Source organism: Mesoplodon bidens (assembly GCF_964165515.1).
Source record: "Mesoplodon bidens genome assembly, chromosome: 4".
Classification (NCBI taxonomy): domain Eukaryota; kingdom Metazoa; phylum Chordata; class Mammalia; order Artiodactyla; family Ziphiidae; genus Mesoplodon; species Mesoplodon bidens.
Window position 1 is genome coordinate 95,090,111 of NC_138160.1, and position 21,640 is coordinate 95,111,750.

A 21,640-nucleotide genomic window follows, 5' to 3' on the forward strand; every position below is an offset into this window, starting at 1 on the left:
CACACACTCCCCTAAACCGCGCGCACCGCAAACTCAGTCTTGGTCCCCGCAGGTGATGTCATGCCCATTGTTTTGGTGAGCCCAACCAATCGGACGCGCCGCCTGGATTCTACCGGAGCCGGCATGGGCCCTTCCTCGCACCAGCAGCAGGAGTCTCCGCTCCCTACCATAACGCATTGCGCAGGGTGCACCACCGCCTGGTCTCCCTGCAGCTTTAACAGCCCTGACATGGAAACCCCATTGCAGTTCCAGCGCGGCTTCTTCTCGGAGCAGCCGCCACCGCCACCGCGCTCCTCACACCTGCATTGCCAGCAGCAGCAGCAGAGCCAGGACAAGCCGTGCCCGCCCTTCGCGCCCCTCCCGCACCCTCACCACCCCCCGCACCTCGCGCACCAGCAGCAGGGCAGCGGCGGCAGCAGCCCATGCCTCCGGTGCAACAGCTGCGCCTCCTCCGGTGCCCCGGGGGCGGGGGCGGGGGATAACCTGTCCCTGCTGCTCCGCACCTCCTCGCCCGGCGGCGCCTTCCGGACCCGTACCTCCTCGCCGCTGTCAGGCTCGTCGTGCTGCTGCTGCTGCTCGTCGCGCCGGGGCAGCCAGCTCAATGTGAGCGAGCTGACGCCGTCCAGCCATGCCAGTGCGCTCCGGCAGCAGTACGCGCAGCAGCCGGCGTCCGCCTCCCAGTACCACCAGTGCCACAGCCTGCAGCCCGCCGCCAGCCCCACGGGCAGCCTCGGCAGCCTGGGCTCCGGGCCCCCGCTCTCGCACCACCACCACCACCACCACCACCCGCACCCGGCGCACCACCAGCACAGCCAGCCCCAGGCGCGCCGTGAGAGCAACCCCTTCACCGAAATAGCCATGAGCAGCTGTAGGTACAACGGGGGCGTCATGCGGCCACTCAGCAACTTGAGCGCGTCCCGCCGGAACCTGCACGAGATGGACTCCGAGGCACAGCCCCTACAGCCCCCGGCGTCTGTCGGAGGAGGTGGCGGCGCGTCCTCCCCGTCTGCAGCCGCGGCCGCCGCCGCTTCGTCCTCAGCCCCGGAGATCGTGGTATCTAAACCGGAGCACAACAACTCCAATAACCTGGCGCTCTACGGAGCCGGCGGCGGAGGCAGCGCTGGAGGCGGCGGCGGCGGTGGCAGCGGGCATGGCAGCAGCGGTGGCACCAAGTCCAGCAAAAAGAAGAACCAGAACATTGGCTACAAGCTGGGCCACCGGCGCGCCCTGTTCGAGAAGCGCAAGCGGCTCAGCGACTACGCGCTCATCTTCGGCATGTTCGGCATCGTGGTCATGGTCATCGAGACCGAGCTGTCGTGGGGCGCCTACGACAAGGTAAGTGCTCCAGCCCTTTGCTCACCGTTTCCGGGCCGCAGAGCCGGACACCGGGTGGTTGGGACGGGCGCTGGTGGGAACTCTCTGCCTGCCAGTTCCGAGCTTTTCCCGGACAATCGGAGGTGCCCGCCGGGACGGCGAGCACCGCTGAGACTCGCTCCCCTAATCCGCAAGGCAACTCTGGAGAGGAAGCTTTTCCGCGCGCAAAGTTCTGGAGGCAGTGAATGCCCAGTGCGTTTGGGCACGTTAAAGAAGTGATTTCAGGAGTCGGTGAGGAAAGCATGCTCTGTTCCTCTCCCGGTGCTCACGATGTCGGAGGCCCCTTTCAAACCCAAGCGCTTAAACTCAAGGATAACTTCCTCTCGGGTTTTGAGAGCCACGAGCTGTGCTTGGGTCTGTGTTGTCGCGGACCCCGCTGTTTGGCCTTCCGGGATCTCCTCTCTCACTTTCCTGTGAGGCCAAGTGATCTGACAGATCACAGAGCCGAGACAGGTGCCCCTACCCGCATCCTCCTCCTGGGAATTCAGGTCCCCTTGCTGGGGATTGACCGACGCCCCGGATCTTAAAGGTGGTTAAAAGTGCTTCTTTTTTTTAAAAAAGTGCTTCTGTCTGTGTTGCAGGCGTCGCTGTATTCCTTAGCTCTGAAATGCCTTATCAGTCTCTCCACGATCATCCTGCTCGGTCTGATCATCGTGTACCACGCCAGGGAAATACAGGTAACTTCGGGGTTCTGCTGTTTATGAATGACTCCAGCCGGGGGAAGTGCAAGGCAGCAAACGCTTTTTCCAAGCTCTCGTGTCCTTGCTTGAGGTTACAGAAGACACATGCTGTATTCTTACCTTAGCACCTGACCTGTTCTTTCAAGAAGTTAAAAACAAAACAAACAGTGCAGCATGTAAATGTGCAGTAGTTTCCAGGATGTATTTGTTAAACCTTTCAGATTTTCCCCTCTCTTCTTTAGGTAGATCCACTTCTCCATGTCAGTCACTGTATTTGTTTTCCTCAAGGCCAGGTATATACTAGCCTTAATCTGCCAGGTAAATGTGTATTCTTGTCTAATAAACATTTAACAAGATGGGTGGGTCATTATGGAAGATTGTGCCCATGTATATCGCCTTCCATAACTGTAGCTTAGAGAAGAAAATAGGCCCGTGATATTCCTTGCTAATATATATCAATAAGACAAGAAGAAAACTCTGACCTTTTCTATATCTTACTGTAAATTTGAAGAAAAAAATCTGTTGTAAATTAAGAATACAAATTCTGTATATCTGGTAGTTTGGTAGATTTTCAGGTATAATCATTATATTATTTATTTAAAATGTCATTTAAGAGCAAAGGCCACTGCCCTTGTGAGTGAACTTGTTAGGAAAATGTTTGTTTTGTTTAAATGCAGCCAGGAACTCTATTGTTAGATTTGACCGTTACTGACAATTTCACAATAATCCGTCTAAAATTCGTGGCTTGTCTTTTAAGTTGTTTATTTTGCTGTAGCTTTCAGTTAAAGGAATATTAAGGTTTGGGAATAAAATAACTAGAGTTTTCAAAAATTAAGAGAGATTGAGATTTTCCAGTTTAGAACTTACACTAATATGCATTTTCTGATTGTTTTGGATCAGGTGTTAGGCGTTTGGCTGAACTATTAAACCCTCTAATTTAGGCTGCTTTCCTTTAGGAGTTGCCATTGAATTTAAATAACAGCGTTAATTATAAGTTAAATTAATTTTAAGTTAATAATTTGCAAAAACATACTAAATATGGAAGAAACCAATTTTAACTATTGCCCAAGCAAAATAAAGATACACATGACCCCACATGAGGGGGGAGAAATTACTTCATCATGCTTTCAAATTGCAAAGACTTTGAAAAGTGTGATTTTGAAGGAAGGAGGATAGAGAATGAGAATTAGAAAGAGTGAGAATATTTAGCGGTAAGTAATAAAACTGCACTGCCAAAACAAGGCAAACACATTTGGACCCTTTAAAATTTTAATAATTTACACAGGTCCATCTTTAATTCAGCACTAATGATCGTGGGCTTTTGAGATTCTTTCAAACATTTTAAAGTAATACTAAAATGTAACTTAAGCATCATGAGAGTATCTTTTCATTTTGACTTGAAGGGTAGACACTTAAGGCTGGGAAACAAAATAGGTGTAATGGCCCTTTGACTTGGTCTACAGATGAGGTACCTGCAGTCAGAAGAGGTGAGCAGCTTGCCAGATCCCACAGCTAGACAGTGCAGAGCGTGACCAGGCCTGTCCTCCTAGCTTCCACCCAGAATGCTTCCTGCTGCGCTCTGCTACTGCTTGTTAGCAACCCTGAACATGGACATGTCTTTGTCTGTGGTTCCTCTCTAAATCCAAACGTTTGGTATTTGAACAGGGTTAGACTTAAACGGTTTTTCTAAAATCTTCTTAGGTATTTATAAAAATCAAGTAATTTAATTTTTTTTTGGCTTGAAGACCAGAGTAGTTTTATTTAATCCACCCTAGAATGAGACCTTGCTGTTTTTTTTTTTAATAAAACATCAGCTTTCGTATTATTCCTGTTCCTTCTGAAAAACACACAGCGAAACAAGCATTCAAGGCGGAGGACATTTGATGGTATTAACACCAAGAACAAAGTGTCTTCCTGAAAATGCTAACCTTTTAAGAATTATGGGGAGATTTTTTTTTGAAATAACTTATAGGAGTTTGTGAGGACGAGACATTGGCCATTAACATTGGCCAGATGTTAATTACGTGTTGTAAAAAATTTTTGATACCATATTAGAACTCTTAAAATTTAGAGAAAGTAATACAAATAAAAGAAGTCATATTTTTAAAGATCATTTCACACTTGAAAGAATTCCACCCCTGGCTAATTTTGAGGACCATTTCTGTTATACAAATGCATAGATATATTGATTAGAGTACAAAGAGCACGGGTGATAAAAATGAGGACATGAATTCCCGCTCTAAGGGTTATAAGCACAGTGAACTTCTTTATTGCTGGGGAAACATAAACATCACAAAAAGTTAGATTTTTATGATTGGAATTATCTGACCTGATACATGGTTTCTGCTAAACCAACCACACTTAAGATAATTTCAAAATGGATGCTCAGGTAATATCATTTAGTTGTTTTGGATGTAGCTTTTACATTCAGTGTTTAATCTAGAGTGATTTTTGTTTTCCTCAAGCTGAAGTTCCAAATTCTTATCTGAGATGCTTTTTTAAAAATATGAAATGGCAAAGGACCAAATAAATGTGGAGACCCTGAGCTGGAAATCAAGAACCAGAAAAACATGTTCTAATTTATCCAGAGAGTAGTCAGTGATTGCTGCTGAAATAGTTCACTCTGAAACATGGTAAAATCAAGTGCATAGGCTAATGTATCCATGTGTGGGAAATGATGAATTGACCCCTTTTTAACTTATTGATGTCACTGCTATAGATGTACTTCTTTCATAAGCTTTAAGCAAATAGGTACTTCTCAGTTTACTATTAAGAATTCCAAGTATATAGATTAGCTTTGAGTTAAGGAACTCAATGCAGGGGTTATGCTGCCGTTCAGAGCGTGTTCTTGGGCATAGCATGCAGTCTAATGTGACACTTCCTCTTTTTCTTTTTAGCATAGCAGTATGATGATTGGATAGTGAGAGCTAGCTAGTATGGGTTTCTGGTACATGGTAGGATTTCTTACTACATTCAGGAAAAGTTAAGTGTTATAGTCAATGTTCTGGCTCTCTGTCCACCGGAATTGCTTTAATGAAGCTTGGGGAGGCCCTGACATTTCCATGGAGAACCTTGGAAAGCAAGTCAATGTGACCTTTTATAAAATGTTTATACACAGTCTATCAAAATAAGATGGTTCAGGTGAGTCATGGACAGAAGTGCTTGAATTAAAATAGTGTGATGGAGAGGCTTTGTAAGAACTTAGCTCAGTACATTTCAGCTTTAGTGTCATTTTTTCAGTACCACAGACAGCTCAATGCACCAGGCTATAGTTTGCTCATTTCAATAATTACTTTTACATCCCCCCAAAACAAAAATGAAATTACTTTTGGGGGGGCGGGGTCAGAAAGCTTATATAAAATCAGATTTAGTGGGAGCAGATTTTCAGCTAAGTGGATATTAGATTTTTTCAAATAGACATTTGGGCTTACTTTCTATATTCATCAGTAAAGTCAAAAAATGATGAATAGACACATACAATAAATTTTAGCAAATGCCTTTGTATCACAACCTTCTGACAAAGGAAAAGTACTATGGGGATTGTTTTATACAGTTTGGAAAGGTCACTTGATACTAAATAAGTAGCTTCCCCACCTCGAGTCCAAGGTCAAATAATAGGAAAAACAGAGACATGATTTCCTGTGACTTTTCTTTTTCTCCCCCCTCTTCTGTAGGGTTGGAAGCATTTGTTTGATGAAATAAGAACAAAACAATGTTCAAGTACTCTTTAAGATCTTCAACATCAAATAAGTTGAATGTAGATTGCACTTCATCTTTTCAACTTTAGTGTACATGACTTTCTCTTGTGGAAGCAATTTTAGTTGAAAGAGTTGTTTAGAATTTTGAGATAGGCAAATACAAGATTCTAAGTTGGAAAGAAAACCCCTTGACTGTAATCTTTCTGGTTCTCATGGGATTTGGCAGAATGGAGAGTACTATACTTTAAAGTTGAAAATGGTTTTATTTCCTTGGTTTTGTTTTGGTAATAATATAATTATAGAATAAACAGCACTAAGGGAAACACTGATTTTCCCCTGGTATCTCTTGCCATGGAATAACTCTACGCATTCTCCTTTAAGTTAGCTTTTCAGAGATGGATGATATACATCTAAAAGTGGAAGAGCAGAAATGAAAATTTCCCCTTACCTGTGCATGTAGGCCACACAAAGGGGGAAGGAGTGAGTGTGGGCAGGGACCTCAGCAACCTCTGAAGTCTCCTGGACTGGTTGAGGAGGGGTGGCTAAGTGCCCACTGAGTAGACTCTGGCTCACCTCGTGGAGAGTAGGAAAGAATGCTCGCTTTCCCACTCCTGCAGAGAGCAAGTAGATGCTTCCAGACCATGCAGAAAATACTGCATATAGTTATTATTCTTATTAATAAAATAATAATGACTACACATCGCGAAAATAACTAGTACAGAAGAGCTTCAAATGAATATGATAGTCACATTCTCAGTCCAGTGTTTCAGACAACCACTTTTAAATTTCTCATACATTTCTCCAGAATTTTCAAAAATGAATATTTAGTTGTGTTTAGAGACACACATACTGTGCTTTTTTTGCTTACTATATCTTGAATGTTTTTTATTGTCAGCACATGGAAACCCATCTCATTCTTTCTTAGCAACTGTTTATTATCCCATTTTATGGGTGCACTGTGGCTTACTGATAAGCTTTTTCTGTTATAAGCCATAATAAAAATGAACAGTCTTATATACTCTTTAAATCTACTAAGTAGAGGATACACATATGGTATATATCCAGCAGACAGATTGCTGAATCAAAGAGAGTTTGTATTTTAAATGGAAAGGTACTGCCCACCAGCCCTTTAGAAAGGTCTTCAGAGTTCTCATTCTCTGCTTCCCTGCACATTATTTCCCCACAACATTGTTAACACTGAATGTTATAAAAAGGCATTTTAAATATCTTTGGCTTTGTAAAGTTTACTATCTTCCTGAAAAAACATTTTTTTTTTTGGTGAAAAATTCCTTAAGTACAAAGCTCATGGCCTCATAGGCTTATTTGCAACATTTTGCAATATCTAGTGGTGCATTATCTAATCTGCTGACAAAATGACCAATCCTTGTAAAGGTGCCATCAGAAGCAAGTATTGGCCACATTTTTGGGTTTTTTTATTTAAAAAAAAGTTAGAGATGAAGGAAGCTAAAAGAGTAGAAGGAATGGTCTTCGATTGGTCTTTAGGTCTCTCGTATATCTATAGTTTGAGGGAGAGGAGGGTTAACTCTTTGACTGTAAGACTCCAGAAGATCATGAGGTGGATACCTTTCCTGAATTGCTTTGTTGTGTGGTAGTCAGCTCCACAACCGCTGTCTATATTGCCAGCAACTTCTACAGAGTTGTAATGAGACTCTCAGTCCCTTTGACTTCGTGTATACCCTGTAGTAACGAAATCACTCAGGACCAATTTTCCCTGCCTGCCTGTATAAAGATCTCTGCATTATTAATGGGTGTGACACTAAATAAAGCTATCCTGGTGTGCTTACAGAGCAGCATCACAAATGAATGAAGAGTGGAACTTTAGGTTTACTGCAAGTGAGTTCGCTTGATCTGCCAACTCGTTTCTGGGCCACGTTTTGTACAGCTCGGAAAGGAGGCCACTGTGGGCTGTCATTGTCCCAAACCACATCTGGCAGGGTGGACAGAGGGAGCCTGCACTGATTTAGCTTCAGGAAGTTACTTTTGGTCAGGGTACAAAGTGGTTTCATGGGGCCGTTTTAGTGAGAATTTCTGCTCATTAGGAAATATGATGTTTGCTACTTTGGGAGTATATGTTTAACCTGAAACTCCTTTAGAATTCTCTTTATAGAACTGGAAACTGTATGGAGAGGACCTGAATTGTTATCTGGCCCAGGATCCCACCCAGCATGGAAACTCCCTTTATGTCATCTCAGATAAAAGTGGCCACCCAATTTCTGCTTGAACCCTCTTCCCATGATGGCCAGTTTGTCTGTACAAGGCTGTCCATTCCATTGCCAGACAACTCTTAATTTTAGGAAGATTTTCCTTATGTTGGGGGTGAAATCTGGTTTTATTCCTTCCCATATTCAACATTGAAAACGTTTTTGAGCTCTGCTAATACAATGAGGAATAAGACAGTAAGGTTCCTTCCCTCTTGGAACTGACATTCCAAGCAGGCGCGGTTAAGGAGAGAGACAAAAATTAAGTAAAGGAAGAAAATCCTTGGAAGTTGTGATAAGTGTCATAAAGGGGCCATGAAAGGCTGTGATAGAAAATAATTGGGGGCAGAGGGTTGTACACATCAGACAGGGTGGTCCTGGGAGCAGTCTCTAAGGAAGTGACTTTTAAGCTGAGACATAAAGGAAAAGAAGTTACCAGCTATTGGCAGAGTCTGGAGGAACAACCTTTTCCAAGCCCTCGTGACTGAAAGGAGTTTCCTGCACTTATACAATCGAGAGCAAACCAGTGTGGCCCAAGCAGGGCGACGGTGGTACTGGATGGGGTGAGAGGGGATAGGCAGGGTTCTGATACTGAAGGGTCCTGAGGCCATTACAAGAATTTTGTGATGTTTTCTTCAAAGTGCATGAGGCCATCATTAAAGCACAGAAGAGTCATGATCCAGCTTATTGTTTAAGCAGACCTTTTGTTGAAGCTCTGAGGAGATTGGTCTGGAGACCCTTGGCAAGTCACATTTAGAGATGACGCCCACTTGGCTTGGGTAGCAGTGGTGGAAACGAAGAGAAGTGGTCTGATTCAAGACCCAGGTTGGAGGTAGAATGGACATCTTAGTGATTGGATATGACAGGCGAGGGCAAGGGGTGTTGCAAAGATGATTCTCAGGGTTCTGGTTGGAGCATCTGAGTGTGTTATGCTGACAGGGGAGAACTCACATTGAAGAGTAGCATGTGGAATCAGGAATGCTTCTGATGGAAATGCTTCTGATTATACAAGAGAACCCTGAGTTCAGAGAAAAGGTGTGGAGTGGAAATTTAAATTGGCAAGTAATCAGCATAGAGACTATTTAAACCCCCAGGAATTGATAAAATCACTGCGAGAAAATAGAGGAATGAGAGAAGAAGGTCGAGAGCGGATCAACCTCTGACATCTAGAGGTTGTGTGCAGCAAGAACTAGAGAAAAGAGATAAGAATGACTTGTCTTAGAGGTGGTAATGGGAGTGTTGGAAGGAGGGCACAGTGCTGTGTACTGAATGCCACGAAGTCAGTTAATATCGGGTAGAGAGGTGCCTTTTGGATTTGGCAAGTTCAAGATCATTGCTGACCTTGAGGAGCAGTTTCAGTGCAATGGTAGAAACAGAACACAGACTGTAGTTTTCAGTATAACAGAATAAATTGATTCCCCCTCTTCCCAGAATGACAGAGCAAACATTTAAATATTGGTTAGGTCCCTTTAAATGCCCACCTAATTAAATAGTCCCTGTTTCTTTGAATTTTCCCGATCAGGCTTAGAATGTCCCTGATCATGTTCTTCTGGACTTACTCTGTTTTGTTGAATTCCCTCTTTGAGTAAGGTCAGAAATATACTCAGTACTCTCAGATGGGATCTGCCAGTGTACTTGTTACCTCCGTTCAACAAAAATCCTCCATTATGCCGACTGTGATTTAGTCTAAAATGGTCATTGCGTCACACAAACTGTTGCCAAGTACACTTGTAAAATTGTTACTGAACTGAATGTAGGGCTTTACATTTACTGACTCTGTTAAATAGCATCTTGGTTTCAGGTGAGTGTTTTAGCCTGTCAGAATTATTTGAATCATAATTGTGATATCTATTTGACAAACACTTACTTAGGTTTGGAAAATGCTGTGTGTGGAGGGGGCTCTGGCATTGGAAAGACCCACATCAGTGCTAAATTCTGTTCCAGAAACATGGTCAATGTTCGTGGCTGTTACCCAGTTTTCACACATCCAACTCTTCTTCCTAGCTTCTCACTAGCCAGGACTTTGAAAAGTGTAGCTTGGGTACCCATGCCCAAGGCATGAGTGAGCCACGGTCAGAACGGAGAAGTAGGACCTTCTTTGTAGTTAGCCATCAGTTCATCCATGATATTTGGTTCAGCTTTTCATGTACTGACAACTCTCTGAACCCTGACTATCAGCCAGCCTACGTTTCTCTACAAGAATGTCATGAGGACTCTCAGATGCCTTGCTGAAATCCATGTATTCTGTGCAGTCTCGTGATCTGCCAGCCTATTCATGATATCCAAGAGGAAACAAGACTGATGAGCTTATCACTTTAAGCATTATAATATATTAGCCTTCATGACCAAATGCCTTTTCTCTTAAAGATTTTGTTTTCCTCTGCAGATTATAAAATTAGTGAACATTTATGTTAGAGATCTGTAAAACATAGATAACATGAAAAAGAATATGTTAGTTTAATCTCACCACCCAGAGATAATTATTATTGTGATATAATGTATTTATATGAAGTAGATGGACCTGATATTTGCTGTATATCAGGATAAGGAAATTTTGTGTTCTTTTTATGTAATTTTCTATTCATTTCCCCATGCCATTAAACATTCCAATTTTCTTTGCATCATATAGCTATAAGCAATTTAATCCTTTCCCTTATTTTTGGACCCTTAAGAAAAATTAGAAAGACCCGATTTAAAATATTTGTATAATAAATACCTTTGCAGATGAACTTGTATAAGCACCTCTGATGATTTCCTAAGGATAAATTGCCAAGGCAGAAATTACTTAGTTAAAGGATATTATTTAAGGCAATTGAGAATTTGTCAAATGGTCCTTCCAAAGGTTTATATCATGCCTTTCATTTTTAAAGTACTTACAAACCACTTTGTTAAATAACTGATTTGATTATTTTCTGGAGTGTCTAGGATCCATTTACTGATTAGTATTTTGAGTACTGTCCTACTTTGTGAATCTAGAAATGTGCTTCCCTGGAGTCTCCTATAGCTTCCTATTTCTCCACGATTTTGGTTTCTAAATCTTGGCTAACCAGGTTTGTAAAAGGGTATTCCTGCTTAATAATTAAAGTTTATATAGAAATGATGCAAAAGCAGTATTGGAAGATAACTTTGTCCACAGATGTTCCCAGTCTTTGTTATTATAGGAAGCTGTAAAAACCATAATTTCTGAAATTTTTCTCTACAAACTTTCCTGCTGAGCAAAGCAAAGCAATCAGACTCTCCTTTGAGTTGTTTACTGTTTTTGCAGCATTGCCTAGTGGCTTTGTGTGCTGCTTCTGGAGCCCAATCTGTCTGGGCTTGTACCCAGCTCTGCCACTAATTAGCTGTGTGACCTTAGACATATTACTTAATCTCTCCGTACTTCCCTTTCCTTGTCTGTAAAATGGGGAGTATAGAGTACCTCTCTCATTGGGTTGTTGTGAGGATTGAGTGTATATATTTGTGTATATATAAATATAAAGCACTTAGAATGCTGCCTGGCATGTGGTGAGGGCTATTTAGGTGTCAGCTGCTGGTTATTGTTAGCTATTTCGGGGTTCGTTGGGGTGGAAGGGGAGGAATTGGAGCCCAGATTCTCTGAGCTCTGGGCAACAGTGATATTTTTTTCTTCTTTTACAAGTCGTACAGGAGGGAACAGAAAAAAAAAAAAAGGTGTGCATTCAAACAGTGTTCATTAGTTTACTCACACTTAATCTAGAATAGGCATATGTGTGTGCATTCTATTTTTTTTTTAATAAAAGCTTTGATCTCCATTAAGGACAGCCAATATTTTTTTAAACTTAGTTTAGATTTTCCCTGTGGGCAAGTTGGCCGTCTGAGGAGGTAAGTGTTCATTTTGGTTGTCAGGTTTCAGATCAGTAAACTAGTGTTAGAGTACTATAATGTTAGGGCTCACCATTTTTTACCAAAATAGCCATTTCCCCTATAAACACACCATAGGTGTGGCTTCTGGCTGGAAGCTAGGCTCTTTTCGAGCTACATTAACTCCTTCAGACATCCAGGTCACAGCTGATGGCATCTCCTACTAATTAGGATCCTGGTGACTTAAAAGAGTTAAGTGCAGCGCCCTGAAAAGTAAGCAAAGAGAATAATTTGATAATGGAAAATTCTGGTATTAAACCCCTGCTGAAAGGATGAGAGATAATAAACAGCCAAAGGCATATGTATAAAGGACTGTAACTGACAGCATTTCTGTCTGTATTCATTGTAGGTCTACAGGATATTTAAATAAAAAAGCATTTTTTTTTTCCTTTTCTGGATTAGGTTTATCTCTGGCAAGAGTTTTGTTTAGTATGCCACCACCCTCAGCCATGCTTGGAGTACCTTGATTGGAAAGAATTGAGAAGAATTTTCATGTGTCAATATGACAAGTAACATCTCAAAATATAATTGGTTCAGTGATTGGGTTTACTTTTTATCAGACAGCTTATATCTTGTCTTCTGTTTCATTTCAAATGACCATTAGTTGAGTCTGTATTATCTCTCCTTTTGAACAATGTGTTATTGTTGGGTGAGTTTTTTTCTTTGCTTTTTACTTTATAAAACACATTGAGGTTCAGACAGTATAAACTTTGAACTGAACCATGTAGACAAGTGTTAACAGCCAGTGTTTCACATCTACAATTTTGTCATGTGCTTTCTTGAATATCTGAGCATTTTTACCTAGTTATGTATTTATCTATAATGGTTATCAAGAAGGTATTAAGATGGGGTTGTTTCCAAGCAATCTGACTATTGAAATTTGGATATGCATCCACTGTTGGTCTTATTCACTGAGGTAGTCTTCTTTCTATCAGGAAGTTTTGGTCTTCCAAGGAAATTGCATTCGATATTTATATATTAGTTTTGACACAAGCTACTGAATTTTGGGGAGGAGGCGTTAAGCACCATAGTGTGGTTGTCGCGGTCTTGGGTAGTGCTTTTTTGAGGATAGCGTCTGCTGTCAAGAGGGGTAAAAAATACACAGATCTTATCTTATCTTACCCCTAGGTTCTTCATGACATTTTTTTTTCTTAAATTCCATATATATGTGTTAGCATACGGTATTTGTCTTTCTTTTTCTGACTTACTTTACTCTGTATGACAGACTCTAGGTCTAAAGACACAATCCTACTAGAGAACGGACTTGAGGATATGGGGAGGGGGAAGAGTAAGCTGTGACAAAGTGAGAGAGTGGCATGGACATACATACACTACGAAGTGTAAAATAGATAGCTAGTGGGAAGCAGCCACATAGCATAGGGAGATCAGCTCGGTGCTTTGTGACCACCTGGATGGGTGGGATAGGGAGGGTGGGAGGGAGGGAGACGCAAGAGGGAAGAGATATGGGAACATATGTATATGTATAACTGATTCACTTTGTTATAAAGCAGAAACTAACATACCATTGTAAAGCAATTATACTCCAATAAAGATGTAAAAAAAAAAAATACACAGGTGGTAATCCTTAAACTGCTTACATTTTTGTTGAGTGAGTAAGGGAAATTATATCCTAGTATTGGATTTATTTTTAAGGTCACAGGTCATTTAAAATATTGAAAAATAATAATTAGGCTGAATATTTATTCAAGTTGCATACATATAAAGTGATGTAAAAGTGATGGCTGCGGGCTTTATTATAGTCAGCTCATGCCTTTTCACAGGTATATCTAGTACTTCCAGACATATACCCAAGCAGAGTTATTGACTGAACACTTAATTTCTTTTATGTGGATTTAGCTATGAAATTTTAAGATGAAAAGTCTTGGCTTCTAGAAACTTACCTTAGGCCAATTTTCATACTGGTAAATCCTCCCATATTTGGAAAAAATGTTTTTATTTCAAAGAGCATGAATTGCTTTCTGTCCTTTGAAGCAAAAACAACTGAAGATTTATTTATTTAGTAAACATGCCGTTAGTTTAAAGCTTCAGCTTATCGCTTAAACCTGTGGGTAATATTGTAAATTTTAATGCTGTTGTTGAAAATTATTTTGAATACAATTTTACTTCTTTCCCATTAGTATTTTAGTCAAGAACTCTCACTATTTGTTCGCATTTGTCAATGTCAAAGAGGGTACTTAATGAAAATGCATTTGGGCAGACTTTCAAAAATTAAGCAGTAGTGATACAAAGAGAAATCTCTAATTTGCTTGTTTTGGGGATAAAAAGCAACAATACTGTATTAAGGCTGAAAACTATTTTTCAGAATATCTTTGATTTGGAATCCACTGGCTCTTGCAGATTTTTTAAATATCATTTTTTAAAGGCTTAATCTTCTGTATTCTTTTTTTTCTTTCTTTCAGCATATCTGCTTTACACAATCTTTTTTATCCTTTTTGACAACTATTCCTATTTTTTGGTTGTTACGTTTGGGCCATGTTCTGCTTCACATCTCAGAATGTGTCCCTTGGGTGCTCCTTACATTGGGGGATGAAGATCCAGCCCACTCGCTGTCATGTTCACTGTCTCGCTTAGTCTGATGCTGTATACACAAATTACTTCAGTGGCAGCTATTTCGAAATCATGAATCCATTAAGTGTGTCTCTTTGCAGTTTTATACAGCTGGCCACAGAGGGAAAGCAGATGTGTGTTTAGGACTTAGTCCCTCAAGCCCATGTCAGAACGTCCTGAGCAGAGACCACACAGCACAATTAGTGGTGAGCATTTTCTCTGCAGCGTTTTCCCAAAAACAAGAGGTCTTTTCTGCACTATTGTGCAGGAACACGCGTCACCACAGCAAGATGATCGGTGTGATGGAGTGTGGGATGAGGGCTCATCTTCAAGACCTGAATTATGATATGTAGCCACATGGGAACCAAATTCAACAAATACAAAGGAATAGGATCAGATCAGGTGGCTGACGGGGTGGAGGTGATGAGCTCAGATACCCCGGTGTTATGTGCTCTAGCTAAATTCCCAGGCTGAATACAAATTTTTATTAATTGACTCTCATTTCCTCTCTCCTCTCTTGGTATAGTGATGACCTGTACATTTACAGTGGGGTCAAAAAAGTTGATGACTTTCACCCTTTTTTCTTAAACACAGTGGGGAAAATTACAGTGAAGTGCTACAGGTCTGGTCCTCTTTACCAAAAAAGATAAGAACAGCAGGATTTTCAAATCATCTCATTGACTTGTTTTAAATTTGCCCATTGATTCATTTCTTCTGAGGGGAGCCCTTCCTACCCAGGAATCTCTGAGGCCCCTGCTGGGTGTCTTTACATGACCCATCCCTCTCAGCTCCTCCAGCTTTTTTTTTTTTTTTTTTTAACATCTTTATTGGAGTATAATTGCTTTACAATGGTGTGTTAGTTTCTGCTTTATAACAAAGTGAATCAGTTATACATTTACATATGTCCCCATATCTCTTCCCTCTTGCATCTCCCTCCCTCCCACCCTCCCTATCTCACCCCTCTAGGTGGTCACAGAGCACCGAGCTGATCTCCTTGTGCTATGCGGCTGCTTCCCACTAGCTATCTGTTTTACACTTGGTGGTGTATATATGTCCATGTCACTCTCTCACTTTGTCCCAGCTTACCCTTCCCCCTCCCTGTATCCTCAAGTCCATTCTCTAGTAGGTCTGTGTCTTTATTCCCGTCTTGCCCCTAGGTTCTTCATGACCATTTTTTTAATATTCCATATATATATGTGAGCATACGGTATTTATTCTTCTCTTTCTGACTTACTTCACTCTGTATGACAGTATCTAGGTCCATCCACCTCACTACAAATAACTCAATTTCGTTTCTTTTTATGGCTGAGTAATATTCCATTGTATATATGTGCAACATCTTCTATATCCATTCATCTGTTGATGGACACTTAGGTTGTGTCCATGTCCTGGCTATTGTAAATAGAGATGCAATGAACATTGTGGTACATGACTCTTTTTGAATTATGGTTTTCTCAGGGTATATGCCCAGTAGTGGGATTGCTGGGTCTTAAGGTTGTTCTATGTTTAGTTTCTTAAGGAACCTCCATACAGTTCTCCGTAGTGGCTGTATCAATTTACATACCCACCAACAGTGCAAGAGTGTTCCCTTTTCTCCACACCCTCTCCAGCATTTATTGTGTGTGGAATTTTTGATGATGGCCATTCTGACCAGTGTGAGATGATATCTCATTGTAGTTTTTTTTTTTTTTTTTTTTTTTTTTTTTTTGCGGTACGCAGGCCTCTCACTGCTGTGGCCTCTCCCGTTGCGGAGCACAGGCTCCCGACGTGCAGGCTCAGCGGCCATGGCTCACGGGCCCAGCCGCTCCGCAGCATGTGGGATCCTCCCAGACTGGGGCATGAACCCGTGTCCCCTGCATCGGCAGGCAGACTCTCAACAACTGCGCCACCAGGGAAGCCCCCTCATTGTAATTTTGATTTGCATTTCTCTAATGATTAATGATGTTGAGCATTCTTTCACGTGTTTGTTGGCAATCTATATATCTTCTTTGGAGGAATGTCTATTTAGGTCTTCTGCCCATTTTTTGATTGGGTTGTTTGCTTTTTTGATATTGAGCTGCATGAGCTGCTTGTAAATTTTGGAGATTAATCCTTTGTCAGTTGCTTCATTTGCAAATATTTTCTCCCATTCTGAGGGTTGTCTTTTCGTGTTGTTTATGGTTTCCTTTGCTGTGCAAAAGCTTTTAAGTTTCAGTAAGTCCCATTTGTTTATTTCCATTTCTCTAGGAGGTGTGTCCCAAAGGATCTTGCTGTGATTTATGTCATAAAGTGTTCTGCCTATGTTTTCCTCTAAGAGTTTGATCGTGTCTAGCCTTAATCCATTTTGAGTTTATTTTTGTGTATGGTGTTAGGGAGTGTTCTAATTTCATTCTTTTACATGTAGCTTCCAGTTTTCCCAGCACCACTAAAATTCAACACCCATTTATGATAAAAACCCTGCAGAAAGTAGGCATAGAGGGAACTTTCCTCAACATTATAAAGGCCATATATGACAGACCCACAGCCAACATCATCCTCAGTGGGGAAAAACTGAAACCATTTTCATTAAGATCAGGAACAAGACAATGTTGCCCACTCTCACCACTATTTTTCAACATAGTTTTGGAAGTTTTAGCCACAGCAATCAGAGAAGAAAAAGAAATAAAAGGAATCTGAATTGGAAAAGAAGAAGTAAAGCTGTCACTGTTTGCAGATGACGTGATACTATACATAGAGAATCCTAAAGATGCTACCAGAAAACTACTAGAGCTTATCAATGAATTTGGTAAAGTAGCAGGATACAAAATTAATGCCCAGAAATGTCTTGCATTCCTATACACTAATGATGAAAAATCTGAAAGTGAAATTAAGAAAACACTCCCATTTACCATTGCAACAAAAAGAATAAAATATCTAGGAATAAACTTACCTAAGGAGACAAAAGACCTGTATGTAGAAAATTATAAGACACTGATGAAAGAAATTAAGGATGATACATATAGATGGAAAGATATACCATGTTCTTGGATTGGAAGAATCGACATTGTGAAAATGACTCTACTACCCAAAGCAATCTACAGATTCAATGCAATCCCTATCAAACTACCACTGGCATTTTTCACAGAACTAGAACAAAAAATTTCACAATTTGTATGGAAACACAAAAGACCCCAAATAGCCAAAGCAATCTTGAGAAAGAAAAACAGAGCAGGAGGAATCAGGCTCCCTGACTTCAGACTATACTACAAAGCGACAGTAATCAAGACAGTATGGTGCTGGAACAAAAACAGAAATATAAATCAATGGAACAGGATAGAAAGCCCACATATAAACCCACGCACATATGGTAACCTTATCTTTGATAAAGGAGGCAAGAATATACAGTGGAGAAAAGGCAGCCTCTGCAGCTTTGTTTTCATTGGGGAATCTTCTGTGGGAACACATGCTGTGTTTTGAGATTTCCAGTCATGTCAGCATTCTCTAGCTGACTCTGAACCTAGGGAACGAGTTGAGGGTACGTGCTGATCTCTAATACCCTTGGGTGCATCACTGTTGTTGGAGGGAGGACAAATAGGCACAGATATAACATTTTCCGGTCATGGTGCATCATATCTGGCACTTGTACCTGGGTTTATGTTGAATGTTAAAACTGTAAAGTAGAAGAGCCACTGCCTGGAGGTAATAGATGCCATCTGTCAGGGCCTGTCACTGTCCACCAGAGTGTGGGTGGCAACACAAAGTATGCCCCACCCCCCAGAGGAAAGTGTAGGAGGAGTGGTCATATAGACATCTTCTAACTGGGCAACCACATGTGCTTCTGGGAAGCAGCCCAGGGTGGTGTTTAACTCTGGCTCTGGATCCAGACAGATTGGGGTTAGAACTCAGCTTCACCCTGGGTGACCATGAGAAGAAAATTTGACACCTCTCAGGCTCATTTTCTTTATTTGTAAAATGGAAATGAGAATTATACCTATCTCACTAGATTGCTTTGAGGATTCAGTAAGACAGTCTTTATGAAGAACCTTGTGTGATACCTGGCACGTTGTAAATGGCACATTCAATAAATGTTAACCCCTTCTATTACTACTCTTCCATCATTGCTATTATTAAGCAAATATTATAGCCCAAGCAGGGAAGCAGAGCCTAGAGTCTAGGAAGATCTCAAAGTGGGAAGGGGGTTGGATAATAATGTATAATATTTCAAGGTAGTTGAACCACGTTCTGGTTAAGAGGGAGGTTGGGCAGAGAAGGCAAATACTTGATTAGTTAGGGCAGGGGGTTGGCACACTATAGCCCATGGGCCAAATCTGGCCTCCTGGGTAAATCCAACCTGTTTTTATAAAGAAAGTTGTATTGGCACACACTTATTTACATGCCATATACAGCTACTTCTGCACTACAACTTGCACTATGGGCAGAGTTGAGTGGATGCAACAGAAACTGTTTGGCTGCAAAGCCAAAAATATTTAGTTTACAGAAAAAATTTGCTGACCTTTGAGTTACAGCCCAGGATGGTCAACAAAGACAGAGAGAAATACGCACAGAACTGTTTCTTCTGCCTTTGTTTCATGAGTTACTTTATTCCTTGCTCCAATTTTAGGCTTCTTAAGGTATGTGATGAGCAGAGGCTCAGGTAGACCTGCTCGCACCTGAGAAATGCAGATTTCTGTAGGGGAGAAGTCTTGTGCTGTGATACAAGCCCTCAGTCTCCCTGTAGGATCTGCACTCTGGGATTGAGGTGAATGGCCTGTGGGAATTAGAGTTACATCATCACAACTGAGTAGAATGGCTGTGGTAGGAACTATCAGTACTTTCATGGAGAGTCTGAGTGGGAGCCTCAGAACTCAGAATCCTTTCTGGTGGAGGCCAGTGATGAGACACTGGGCCTGTGTGGTCCTTGGTGTTTTGTAAGTTAGTCTCTGAAAAGCTAGGCTCGGGGTGGTTTACATTCTTATGACCCTGTTGGTGTTTGCTGACCTCAATTAGGAAAGGAGGCTCATTTGTTTCAAATTTTGAAGAAAGTGTTTTAACTCCACGTTTTATCACAAAAAAAATCACAGATTAATTGGGGAAGCCATACAGAATGTTGGCTTTTTCCTTTAGGTCTGGAATTCTGGTTGTATGTATAATTGATTAATTTGTGGATTTCTGTTCCCCAGTGATTAAAGTTATAATACATTTCATGTGGATCATCTCCATTCTCAGCTGCCTGCTGGACAGCTCCCCTTGGAAGCCCCACACGCCCTTACCCCCTTACCGTTTGCCCAGTCCTCCTCCTTGCCCTCTCATGCTTGCTATCTTCCAGAAGGCACTACCAACCACCTAGGGCCCCACTGAGGACCCTTGCTCTTTCCTCCACTCATCTCCCCTCCCCATTCCTCACCCCCAGTAGAGTCACTGGGTCCTACAAGTATTTCCTCCTTAGTGTCTTTTGAGTTACCTCTGCTTTCTGGTCACATTCTCAAGGGCCTTGGTTTTGTGTTTCCTGAACTTCAACTTTACCCAGATTCTCCTACAATCTCTGCTTTGTTTACATTTCATTAATATTTTATGTTTATATTATGACAATAAAATATAGAATATAATGTACATATAATAATCTAACATTAGAAAATATGTAATATTTAAATATAATTCAATAATATACATTGTATATATATTATAAATTATAATATAAATATATAATATATAATAATATATAGTTATATATAATTTTATATAAATATGTTTAAATAACATATAGTATATATAATACATTATTCATATTTTAATATTTGTATTATCTTATTTTTATGCTATATTAATATTTTTCTTTCAATCAGCTCCCTTCTTTTAGCCTCATCTTAAGTAACAATATCTATGAAATTATGATATAGTATAATTGCATATGTGTTCTAATACATAATGAATTAAAACTGTAAGTAAACAACACACAGTCTAGAAGCATCTCAGAGGAACATGTCAGAAGAAACTCCTTTTGGGAATTTCTGCCTTGGTTGTTACCCTTATTTTTTTTAATGTGTATGAATGTAGTCTCTCTGTTTCCAGTTTGACACCTCTCCTCCCACCCCCCTCTTCTTTCTGGTGGTCCATTCCCCCACTGCTACATGGATGTCTGTCCCAAACATAAACCTGATCCTGTCACAACAGTTCTAAAATCCTCGCATGGCTCTCTGTTGTTGTCAGCGGGGACATTCTTTAATGCAGATACTTCACAACACGGTTCTCGTGACGTGGCCCTTGTCTGCCTGTCAGCCCCGCTCAGCCCTGTTTTTATCGCCCAAATAGACCACTTCTGCTCCAGCAAGACTGAATCACTTGCAGTTCTGAAGGATATCACACGTTCCATGCCTCTGTGCCTGAAATGCCTTTCCAGTTTATTTTCCTGAATCCTGCTGGTGCATGAAAATTCAATTCAAGAATCATCTCTGCCAGGAAGCCTTCCCTGCCCAGCCCCTCACTCACCTTGACTTGGCCTCCCTCCTTATTTTTCTGGCTGCCCCTTCTATTTAACACAGTGATAAAAGCCCTGATGAGAAATGGAACTTGATTCAAACCCAGTTTTCCCTAACTTTTACCAGTTCCCTCTGACAACCTATCAACAGCTCTGAGCTTCAGTTTCTCATCTGTAAAATGGGGAGAATAGAGCCTATCTCATGAGGTTGTGCAGAGGATTATACTGAGATTATGTGCTTTGCCCAGAGCTGGACGCATAGTAATCACACAGACTGTGGCATTATTATTGTCTTTATTGTACTTGCCATCACTAATCATGACCTCTGTGATCCTCAGTCTCTCATGTATCACTGGGGATAAGACATCATGGAGTTTGAAGAGGCAGTCAGGCTGGGAGAGAACTGTGAAGTGCCTGGCACAGCGTGACCTTCAGGATCCATTAATGGGGTCATTATTACAACAGCATTTATCAGGCTCTGACTCAGAGCTTGTTGGCTCCCTGAGGGCAGATGTCGTGTCTGCTTCTGCTTCCCAGGGCTGAGCAGACCAGTGAACAGCCCTGCACTGGGTGCATCTAGGGTTCATACATCTTGCTGAGATCCCTATGATAGTGAGCTAGGGTAGTCATCTCATCTATCCCTGTATGGTCACCTGTGAAATGGGGATGGCCATCACTACTGCTTCTCAGTTCACTGAAGGGTAATTGACCATGTGTGTAAAACAACCAGTCTTAGAAAAGATGGTATGGCACTCTAATACTAATAATAGTTTAATCAGTGTGTCTTAT

At 41.2% G+C, this 21,640-nt stretch overlaps 1 protein-coding gene across 1 annotated transcript in view; it reads left to right on the forward strand.

Annotated features, from left to right (window-relative positions):
- The first annotated feature begins 213 nt into the window (after positions 1 to 213).
- Positions 214 to 21,640, forward strand: part of KCNN2 (potassium calcium-activated channel subfamily N member 2) — a 196,246-nt gene continuing 174,819 nt past the window's right edge. The window contains exons 1-2 of the mRNA XM_081231100.1: positions 214 to 1,335; positions 1,956 to 2,051. Coding sequence (XP_081087226.1) covers positions 229 to 1,335; positions 1,956 to 2,051 — 1,203 coding nt within the window. The 5' untranslated portion in view covers positions 214 to 228. The remainder of the gene's footprint in view (positions 1,336 to 1,955; positions 2,052 to 21,640) is intronic.